Source organism: Ptychodera flava, chromosome 9 (genome assembly GCF_041260155.1).
Source record: "Ptychodera flava strain L36383 chromosome 9, AS_Pfla_20210202, whole genome shotgun sequence".
Lineage (NCBI taxonomy): Eukaryota > Metazoa > Hemichordata > Enteropneusta > Ptychoderidae > Ptychodera > Ptychodera flava.
The window spans coordinates 30,970,815-30,982,419 of NC_091936.1; the positions used below are offsets into that span (position 1 = coordinate 30,970,815).

An 11,605-nucleotide genomic window follows, 5' to 3' on the forward strand; every position below is an offset into this window, starting at 1 on the left:
TAAGTTTATGGCACAGTTATGTTGGAAGTTCTTTGGAAAGTCAAGCAAAACATGAACTGGCGGTGACCTCGGCTTGCGCGTAGTTGAGTGTAAATGAACGTTTTTGAAAGGAGTTAGAAACATTAGATAGTAGAATTTCGTTTGGTTGTGAGTTTCTTCGTCTGTTGTCAAGGACACGTTGTGTTTGCGTCAGTCTCTTCGGGGAGTATTTCAGTTTGTCTCGGTTTCACTGAAGCCATTCGTGATCGCCGGTCGCGTGGCCTTGACCGCAAACACCGAGTCTGCCAGACCCCCGCTTTTTTGAATTTCCACGTCGATGAACCCGTGTCTTTCCAGCAACTCTCTCATCTCGCTGCCGGACCTCTGCCGACCTCCTTCGAACGCCAGCATCATCATGAAGTTCAAGACGTGAGTGTTGACGGGACCTCTCTTGTCGTCATCGTAGAGGGATTCAACGATGAGGATCGCCCCTCCCGGCAGGACGCAGTTTCGGACGCGGCGCAGGATCTCGCCGATTCGGTCTTCGGACCAGTTGTGGATGATGTTGGACAGGAGGTACAGTTCGGCTTCGGGCAGGTCATCCTTGAAAAAATCACCACCTTGAAATGTGACGTTGGCAGACTTGGGGTCGATGGGTTTGAAGCAGTCGACGCACGCCACCACCGGAGGAAGGTCGAACACGGTGATTTCCATATTCGGGTAGCGAGCAGCGAGAGCAAAGGCGACCGCACCAGTTCCACCGCCCAGGTCGCACACTGTACGGTACCCGCTCAGATCAAACGACTTAAGCGCACCTTCACGTTGCGAGATGTTTGCAAGACCGTGGATGCCAGCCATGAAGGGTATGGTCAGCTTCGGGTCGCCCATCGCTATCATGTCGTATAGCGGCGCCGGGAAACCAAACGTGCGCTTCACCTGTGGCTTGCCTTCCTTGACCAGAAAAGACATGTTGCCAGCCAGCTGGTAGTTGAATTCTTTGACCGACAAAACACAGGCCTTCACCGACAGCGGGGCAGCGGTCGTGAGGTGGTCGCTGGCTTGGGACGTGTTCGAGAAGGTAGCCTCGTTTTGCTTGTTTCCACCTTTGTAGTGTTTGTTGAGCACATCGATGCCGGCCAAGGCGTTGAGTAGGCTTTCGGTGGCGATCAGATCGAGCTCGAGTTCCGTGGCGACTTCGGACGCCGAAAGTGGCCCGTCAGACTCGAGCTTGTCGAAGATTTGCAGCTCGCAGCCCGCTACGATGAACTGTGTGGACAGGTAGCCGTTGATGTGACCCCATAGAGTTCTGTCTATTGTCTGGATTTCCATCGTATCTGTCGTGTTGATGTTTTGAAAGTTGCGGGTTCTTCGAAGTTTGGTGGGGTTGAAGAGAGCTCTTCTCGGCAAACACTTGAAAACTGTCTGAGATGAATCTGGGACCGGACACCGTCAAGGTTTTCTTCAAATGCGTTGTTTTGTAGCTTTGACTGAAGTACTGACTTTCTTGAAGAATATGTTTCTTGGTCGAATGGTATTACCCACACCTCTCTGACGGTGAACGTATGCTGAACTGAAGGTGTGTTAAACTGCTGCTTTCTTCGCTGAGAAGATTCTGAAGTGCTCGATGTATCCCGCCACCTTTTAAATAGTTTCGCCGCGGTCACGTGACCTTTGCATAACTACGCAAGTCGACTCTGATTGGCTGTTGTCTCACCAACTACGCACGCTCTCCAACAGCCGGAACTAAAGTAAATTACTCTTCAATCGGTCCGATATTACTTAAATTAGGCAGAATTAATTCGATACTGTCAGCACAGAACGCATGTTAGCAAATCAAATGAGCAGGTCACTTTCAGAAAGCTGTCGGTGAACGCGAAATAACTCGAAAGGAAATAAATCTCGGATGAGCAGCGGCGCAATGAGAGAAAAAGCGCGCTAATTTTAACCTTCGAAAATCCGCTTGTTATTGCCAAGTTTTAACCGATCTGTTTAGTTACGTCAATAAACTTTAATTAGGCCTGTGTTTTCGTAGAATCAATTCTCGGTCGTGACATTTTTGTTCGCTTGTAATTCACCACACACTTCCAATATTTTTCACGTCCGCAGCCTTCATCGACTACTATGCAATTTCACTCCCACGCTCGTCTTGGATCGTCATACAAATTTTATGGCGGGGTCCAAGGGCTGTGAAAAGTTTACCATAGTAGACATCTGTTGTCTAACATTGGAAGGGTTTTTAGTTTTGTCACAACAGCAATAAATTAGCAAGAACTTTTGTGTGACATAACCCTTGTATAAAACACGGTTGGGAGGCAAAGGCCAGTCCGAAAGTTCAAATAGACTGACAGCTGATATTCCTGAAGATATATGTAATAAATGTAGGGCTATATGACCAAATTACATGTAATGGGACATTGTTGCTGGTGTCGTTGTCCAAAAATCAAAAGAAATTTAACTATCCTACAGTTTTGCAATCAATCATACTCGACGACCAGATATACTGTGACCTCATACACACTTCGAAAATGAAAATTCGAAACATTTTTTATACTTTGCTCAATTTGAACTATCTATTTCACATTTAAATATAAGTATTGGAGTTCATAGTTCACATTCTTTTATCAAAGAAGCTGAAAATCTATAGTGAAAGTGAGATAAATTTTCTGCTTTCACAAAAAGAAGGAAACGCTTACAATATAATTTTGTATTCTGTTTTATTGTTTATTGTTTTATTGCATTGTTTAAAGGAGTCCATATAAACTGTGAACCATTGGACGACACAGATTCCGGAAAAGTATATTAACGAGGCGAGTTGTGTGTTCACATTTCTTCAAAACGGCTGTCTTCGTACACGTGGCAAAATGTTTAGATATTCAAAGTTGGCAATATCGTTTGCCCGAGTCCATGTTTCCACATCAAAGATGGTGACCTCAAACTGAAATCGATAATGCTAACCCGCTTCTGGTTATATCCCAGCACGACACTGTGCAAACGATTTTTGCGAAAAATGCGCGCGAAATATCCCGCGCATTTTTTGCGCGACAAATGTAAATGATCTAGGCCTCTATTTATCAGATAAAGGTAGCACAAAAGCCCGAATACGAAAGATAGATATAGTTGAATGATGCAATCACGAGATGCTTGTACTTGACACAGAGGATAAAAAAATCAGATTCAAAACCAGTGAGGGGCGTTAAGTGATGTCCCGCTCTGTCGCAAAGCTAACAGGACTCGTTGGAATCCGATCAAAGTGTAAAAAACAAAACGCTTGAAACTATATTGTAAAGTGACAGTCCCTTTACCAAATGACTATATTATCGCCGGGATCTACGTAGACAGGCTATCTCGCCAGGTACTAGTACTTCTGAAGTTCATTATTTCATCTGTGTTGGCGTTAATATCCTCGCAGTGCCCGTTAAAACTTACAGTAAAAAAAACGGAGAAGATGATGATTTTCACATAAGTATCTGTTTCAGTACATTGGGGAAGGTGAACTAGCGATTAAAAAGAAGGTTGGCGTTCTCTCCGCCTCACAGGAAATTGAGGTTGCAAAACGTGTCCCTAGTTGACATAGCGTAGCATGGGATGTTTCTTGCTAATATAATGAGACCCCGTTAGGCATGCAACTACAACGCCGTGGAAGTGACGATTCACACTGAGGACACCCAGTCTCCCGCTGTCGTCCGGGCTACAGGTAACCATAGCAACTACGCGCGGTGAAGCGCGACACCTCAGTCATTGCCATCCGTTTGGCATGTATGAGCCACGCACAGATGATGACTTCATCATTTCCATGTGCATACTGCAGCTTAAAGCGGGTGTGACAGCATCAATATGAGCTGGTGATATGACAACTTTGTACCGTCAATTGTATGTTTAGCGACAAAAAATTATCTCACCGTGTAATGTCACCGGTCGAGAAAAAATGATTCTAAATGGTGTTAAGGTAGTGTGCACCTCTTAAGTGAAAAACCTAAACTTTTGCTCAAACTTTCCTCAAGGAATCGAGAATAAAATCGGGGGTCACCTTGAAAATTTTGGAACTAGAGAAACAAATTACCTAGGATTTACAGATATTTGAAATTCAAAATATAGCCATCCCTGAGTTAACTCCATCATGGGCAAAAATAGAATGTTTGATTTTCGAAAAACTAAGACGGTAAAAAGTTTTTACTCACTCCAAGGGCTTTAAAATGACCTCCATAGGTGGTAGATCGGAAAAGAATTGTAAAAGTTTGAAAGTCCTAATATCTGCCCCGGAGGCGCCATCCTTTTGGGAAGGGATCGTGGCGGGGCTATTCTTTGCTCCTCTGTTTGAGGGTCGGCCGTACTGTTAATAGCGATTCAAACAAAAACACGAGAAGTCAAACACTTAATGTTCTGCAAGTATAGGATATTGGGGGAATCGAACACATCATTGTCTAACTCATCCGTATTTTTCAACGCGAGCGACTGACTTATGGAGCCTGGAGTGCACCCCGACAACTGCAAAGAAGCAATCTTTCTGAGATGGAAGAAATCTGACCTTTCACAAACACACAAAAAATAACAGAAATGTCAGAACTACCCTACCACCCTTTTGAGCAAACGCAGTTGGCCTTTACGATAATATTACTCTCAAATTCCGGCACGGTCACTCATGGCCCGCGGTGAGCACAACCCACGAAAACAGCGAAACGGCAAACGGTAGAGCATATCACAGGTATAATACATAGAATTTCATCGGAAATGCCGCATTACAATTTATTCTAAAACTCGTGCGGTCGCGTTGTTCATTTTTCTAGAGCCAAGTCAACCGTGTACCATGCAATATCATAAGCATCATCACTGTGACGAAGCAATAATTAGAAAATAAATACCTTATTACTTATATGATAAAGCACGCTGCAGCTTAATTTAACTGTCGAAGATGTGTTTTTAGGTGCACGTGTGCTTGTGTAATCTATTCAATATACTTATACATTTCTCATTTCATTACTTTAGGAAAAAAGTAAGAAAATGTTTTTTCCCGCAATGTACAGGTGTTTATCACCTTGCTGATCGTCATCATTTTTTATGATAAGATAAGGCCCGAGTTAGAAAATATACTTTCATTTTTTTACGTGAATGTTGACTTATTTATGATATGCACGGCGTTTCCTGGAAATCAGAGAGCACCTCGACCTACAATGCGTGCATTGATTAATTGGAATCTAAGGATTGCTCCCCTGAGATTTTAAAAGCGTGAGTATTGCATAAGCCACTGACGTAGACAGTTTGGAAGATTTTGTTTTAATCAGGCTTTGATGGTAAGTTCACGAGCCAGTAGCCGTGTGACGCCCAGAAGAATTAGGCCAGCTCGAACTGGTGACATCTCCAGACTGATCCAGACTGAGCGTATACTTGTACATGCAGGTCTCCTCGTTGCTATTTCGATGCAGCACCAGAATGTACACCTGGTGGCGGAGCGGTGTACCCTACACCGACTGAGTTATGGTATCTGCTGGCGGTATTGCTGCTGTACGCTCTGTGTTGTACCGTACCTTCACTCGCTAAATGAGGTTTCGCTGTAAAATGTGGCTTAAACCCTTTATATTCTTGCAGCCCTCATAATTCTATCCTGTGAGGAAAAGTGACCTTATTCTTCCCCATCGAATATTTATACAAATCCTCTTGTCGAAGATCCGCGCCTTGGCACATCGTGGTGCGTAATAGCCTCAAACACTGACTTATTTGACATAAATGACTTACCTTTACAAGGAAGACAGACTAACTAACCTTTTGGAAGATTCTCTCCCATTTCACCAAAAATGTGTCAAAATACATCTAGTCACACGGCATGTACGATAACACTTTTGTTCATGCTGGCCTAAAAGAGACAGTGGAATCTAATTCTTTAAATCTCGACAATTGTTAGTTCGAAAATGTTCTTCCTCTTGGCTTAGTCATATTTTACGGTTTGTTGCGGATTGTCGTCCTCTTGAGGAACGGTTGACAATTGTCATTGCCGATGACCTGCTTTTTGTTGAGCGAAGGAAGACTTTGTGCAGATCTCAAATTGGACTGTTTCGTTTCTCACCAATTATAATTTATATCCGTATTTTATTCGCGATTCATGAGAGTTTAGATTCATTACTAAAAAATTACACATCTCATGTCTTTCTGATAGGAACTTTTTCTACTAGAATTTTGTCAAGAAACTAGTAAGAAATAACACTTAAGTAAGTACTCACACATGCTTTTTTACTGTACAACTTGTATTTTTCATTTCATATAAGATTTTTTTCATTGGAAAATTCTATGCTTGTCGTTTATTGAAGTAAGAAATTTAACGCAATACACTAACAAATGGAAAGACGCAACTTCGGTACCGAATTTACGCGAGACTAATAACTTCGATGTGTCTTTTCAGCTTTTCGAGAAATTTGTTTTTAATCATACCGACTTTCTATTTTTTTCATCGGAGTGTGGAAATTGATTTCAAATTAGCAGGAACTAAACCAGCATTTCAAACAATTACAAAACGGATGTCGATCCGCGGCTACTAGCTACGTGTGGCGTTAAATCCATCGGAAGGTTTCCGACGGCAGCGCTGATGACGAAATGATGACGTCAGAGGAAACAGAACGTGTCGCTTTTAATACATCTCCGATACTTTGCATAACTTAAACTTCTTTGGTGGATTAGCAGCCGTGGTGATAACCCAAATTGTAGAACCTGGAACAGAGACGGTGAATACAACGACCACACTTAAAAGTGAAACGAGTTTTCTGTTGATTTACTGTCTGATGCAGGTATCTTTGCATCTGTCTTTGACTGTCTATGTGCTTCTGTCGTCTATCAGGCTACCTGCTCTTCGTCTTTTGATTTCGTTTATGTTTCACTCTGCCAGTCTTTCTCTGAATCATTCCCCCCTTCCCCCGTCTTTTACGGTCAATGTGTCGCTGCAGCTGATTTTTTGTACACTCCGTCTATCTTCATGTATGCCTCCGTCTCTTTTGGTGTCTTTTTTGTGTGTCTGTCTCTGTGCCTATGTGTAACTTTGTCTTTCTCCGTCAGTATGCCTGTCTCTCTGTTCGTCCGACGTCCTGCCCGCCTCTCTGTCTCTGTCTGTTGTCTGTCTGACATTGTCCCCATACCCTCTCTCTCTGTCTTTGTATCTCTCTGTGCGTCTCTGTCTGACTGATTTTGTCTGTCTCCTCCTCTCTCTCTCTCTCTCTTTCTCTCTCTCTCTCTCTCTCTCTCTCTCTCTCTCTCTCTCTCTCTCTCTCTCTCTCTCTCTCTCTCTCTCTCTCTCTCTCTCTCTCTCTCTCTCTCTCTCTCTCTCTCTCTCTCTCTCTCTCTCTCTCTCTCTCTCTCTCTCTCTCAGACCAGAAGTAACGTTATATGAATGAAGTTACGCGCTATAGTCACGAAAACTCAGTGTTCAGTAAAATAGCAAACAAGCAGGTGGATACTTCAAGGTACTTGGAGCGTGGGACGTAGCAAAAGAGAAATGTTAGATTATAGCGGAAATTAAATTGCAGTAGAAGTTCTCACTGCAGGCAACCTTTGAATACAACATAAACACATTGAAACTAGCAGAAAACCTATACATGGACATATATATCCATGTGCAAGTGTGTCGCTATGTCTGTCTGTAGTGAGTGTACCTCGAGATATAATACACACACACACATACACACACACACACACACACACACATATATATAGATAGATAGATAGATAGATAGATAGATAGATAGATAGATAGATAGATAGATAGATAGATAGATAGATAGATAGATAGATAGATAGATAGATAGATATCGAAACTAATGAGAAAAATCACACATCAACATCTGAGTGTCTCTACCCTGCAAAATTTTTGGGGTTGAAAAATGACCCGTGTAGTACTCGAAACCACGTCCCCTAATTCAGTTCGGATGCTCTACCAACTGAGCTAACGATCAGTTCAAGTTGGTTAGACGTGCGCCGTCCTGTTGGCCTTTTTTCTTCCCGGAAAGAGACCTCAGATTTACACTAGTTATTTTGCAGGGTAGAGACACTCGGATGTAGTTGTGTGATTTTTCTCATTAGTTTCGACTTTAAATTTCCACGCTACACAACACTTGGGAACCTGTCATATTACAAAACACGTTTCAAGTTATATATATATATATATATATATATATATATATATATATATATATATATATATATATATATATATATATATATATATATATATATATATATATATATATATATATATATATATATAACACTCTCAATCCATGATTTATTTTATCTTTCTTTCAGTCTGCCTGCCTGTCGGTCTCTGTGTGTCTGTGACTGACTATAACTGATATTTCAAACCCGTAAGAGCCTCATTTGTTTATATTAAGCACGCATCCCTTGGTTGTTTTTCACGTCTGCCTATATGTGTATGTTCACCCGACAGTCAAACTGTCCGTGCCCACTTGAAGATGAAAAAGGGCGATCAAAATCGTTTCCTTTATCAAATAGTACAGTAATTACATGTTAGAATCTGTGGAAAGAAGTCAACGAACAGACCTTCAGGCCCGCTTACAAATTGAACAGAAACGGAAGACGATGACTCGGAAATGACATTTGGTATCCGACAGAGAATTCAAAATCGACGATTCTGTTCTAACAATCTGCCCACCTTCGAGTACATGTACATTACATTATGAATTTACACTTGGCCTATCATATCATATCATATCATATCATATCATATCATATCATATCATATCATATCATATCATATCATATCATATCATATCATATCATATCATATCATGCCATGGGCATTAAGTGAGTTCAAATTTTGTCTGGCATACGCAGCGATTTATCCAAATTTAAAGCTAATTGAATTGTAATGTTTTGATGCAGATTACTTAGAACAAAAATAATGAATATATTGTCAAAAGTTATTGTTCAATTTAGGGTAGAGGACTCCCCATTGATAGTGCAGTATCAGGCTATTCAGCCGTTTTGTCTGGTAGAAATGCAAGATAATATCCTTGTACCTTTGTCATTTTCTTAACACTTTCACAAAGGACTTGGAAAGAGAAGTAATTCTGAAAAAAAAGTGGTGTCACCGTGCTAGATGTCATGGTAAAATGATACGACTATTCCTTTCTGTATAAAAGAATCTGCAAAAACGCTGACTAAGCATTTTCATTCGGTACCAATTGGGGGTCTAACACAGACTTTCTTCATATAATCCAAAAGTCATTTGCAAAGAAACGCTATATAAATGAATCAGATTCCTACATCTTCGAGGACTGACATATATCGTAAAGCACCACAGAAGGTTATGGCGTTTCCTATACAATTTATCTTAAAAAGTAAGACGGGATCACTTCTTTTGTGCGTCATGTTATTTCTTGTCTACTCACAGTACCCTACAACATTTTAAATTGCAGAGAAAATGACAACATTTCTACATTTCCGTCGTAACCCTCCTCAATACGAAATTTACCGATTGCTTCAGTATATGGGGCACTGTGTTTTCAATGTCCGTGTCATCTGCAGGGGACCGGTCCTGAAATCTCAATGAAAATAAAATGCGAAAGTCCTGTGCAGATCGGCTGATCGCCCAAGTTTTAATTGAACCGTATTTCCATGAGTGGTGGGTTAACTTTATTCTAAATCTGGTCCAATAGACAAGGTATGTAACACGCTGCATTTCTTTTTGTCGGACATAGCTGTGATGCAAAGAGATACTTCATGGTTCGCCGACTGTCGATTCTAGCGCTATGATAAAATGTGAACCCTAAAATCTACAACTCTCGTAAGGGTCGGAGAAGAGCGCATATGACGTCATTGGCCAGAGGTCACCTACCTACGCTCGCTCGTCAGAAGACGCAAAATGTCAGAGGGTAAACAGTTGTTATGCTTTTGTTATTACATAGAGTAACAGTGGTGCATTCTGATGCACAAACTCTTCTGGTATTTTCAATACGCCCACGTGGTACTAGCTGGTCAGTGCCAGATTATTGCCATACTTTGCGGCGGGGCTGTTGCTCTTCCAATCAAAATATGTCCAAATTCTCGACCATAACTCGTCTGATTTACTTCTGTCGACTTTGTATATTTCTTTTACTCTGTGTACTTGTCGCTCAGTGAGTTAGAGTGAGGGGGTGTTTACTTAGAGGTTTGGACAGCGAGAGGGGGAATTTATGGATATGTCGGTAATAATTTCATTTGTAGAGAGGGGAATCCCTCACTTGGGATTATAAAGTAACAGGGTATGGGGAAGATTATTTAGTGTGTAAGTTGCAGTGAAATTGACATTTCCGTGAAATTTACGAAGTCCAGTATCGCATGAAGATGTCAACATTTTGAAGCAAACCTAGCCTATACTTTTATGCATACTTTCTTTTCGAATATTGCATTTTAATACGAAAGTTGAACGCAGTAGAAAATTACATCAATGGATGGAATTTATCAATAAAAAAAGAAAATCTGGTTTAAATCACAAATTTGCGAGGGCGGTAAAAGTTTCTCGAATCGATCTAACAGTAAATACTGATAATGTGAAAATCTCAAAAAAATGTAAACTTACAAGTGCCAAATGCACACGCCTCGTAGCCGTGTAAGATAAACTACCCTATCATTGTTGATAACTATTATTTGTTGGTGTTTGATCCCAGGTGCAAAAGAACAGATAAATTCAAGACTTAGCGTATTTTATTATTTGAACTAGTTTGGCAAGATGCGGTGATGGAAAAATGAAGGATGGAAGGAAAGTTATTCGCAACCTTCCTACCGCAAATATTTCTAGGTAATCCATCCTGCCCTGAAAAAAACAACTCTCCTCCCCTCCTCATGATGTCCCCTCTCACACCAAAATCTAGTCTCGCAACAACAGCCCTGACATCTATGAAAAGTCGAGAATTCATGCCAAACTGCCCACACGACTCACATATCAAAGCTTCAAAACTTCACCGGAAAAAACATCATGCTGTCTCTGTCTACACACTGGGATGTTCCCTAATTATTCTCAAATAAAAAACTTCCTTCAGTCGATGACATCAAGAAATTTGCACTCCCGAAAAACTAACAGCGAACGCATTTTCACACGAGTTGGCTGCATCTGGCGTCTGTTTGTTTTCCCTTGCCACGGAAGATTGTAAATATGGTCGAACTGAGCTGTCATTAATTTTACTTAACAGTTGGCACGCAGGTCGTATACTATAATGATGTTAAAATGACACTACAGTACGTATCAATCATAAATCATAATGTCATAGCAAGGCAATACGTGCCTCGAAACAGTAAGTTTTAACCTTTCACTCAAATGTTCCTCGAGGAAACTGTAAACCAGTCTCATAAATGAGTGAGGATAAATTCATGGGCCACCATGAAAAGTTTCTGAGAGAAACAGATTTCTTAAAATCCACCGATATCACCGCTATGCCATGCGATAACTTCGTTGGGGAAAATCGAATGTTTGATATTTGACAAAACAAGATGGTGAAAGAACCATTTATGTCACCAGCTTCAAAATGATTCCAGACAAGCAGAAGACCAGAAAAATATTCTAAAAAATGTGTCCGAAAAAATATCCTCTTATTCTAACTTAAAAGATATGAGCTGTGGCATGTGCTATATTGTATCTTTTCTCCCTGAGTAT

At 41.0% G+C, this 11,605-nt stretch overlaps 1 protein-coding gene across 1 annotated transcript; it reads right to left on the bottom strand.

Annotated features, from left to right (window-relative positions):
* Window positions 1-210: 210 nt before the first annotated feature.
* LOC139141268 (acetylserotonin O-methyltransferase-like) lies at window positions 211-1,308 on the bottom strand. The gene has a single exon (XM_070710894.1). The coding sequence runs from the start codon at window positions 1,306-1,308 to the stop codon at window positions 211-213; it is 1,098 nt and encodes a 365-aa protein (XP_070566995.1).
* Between the last annotated feature and the right edge of the window lie 10,297 nt (window positions 1,309-11,605).

Bases quoted from the DNA above. Each gene is read 5' to 3' on its own strand.
- LOC139141268 (XM_070710894.1), bottom strand. From the start codon at position 1,308: ATGGAAATCCAGACAATAGACAGAACTCTATGGGGTCACATCAACGGC.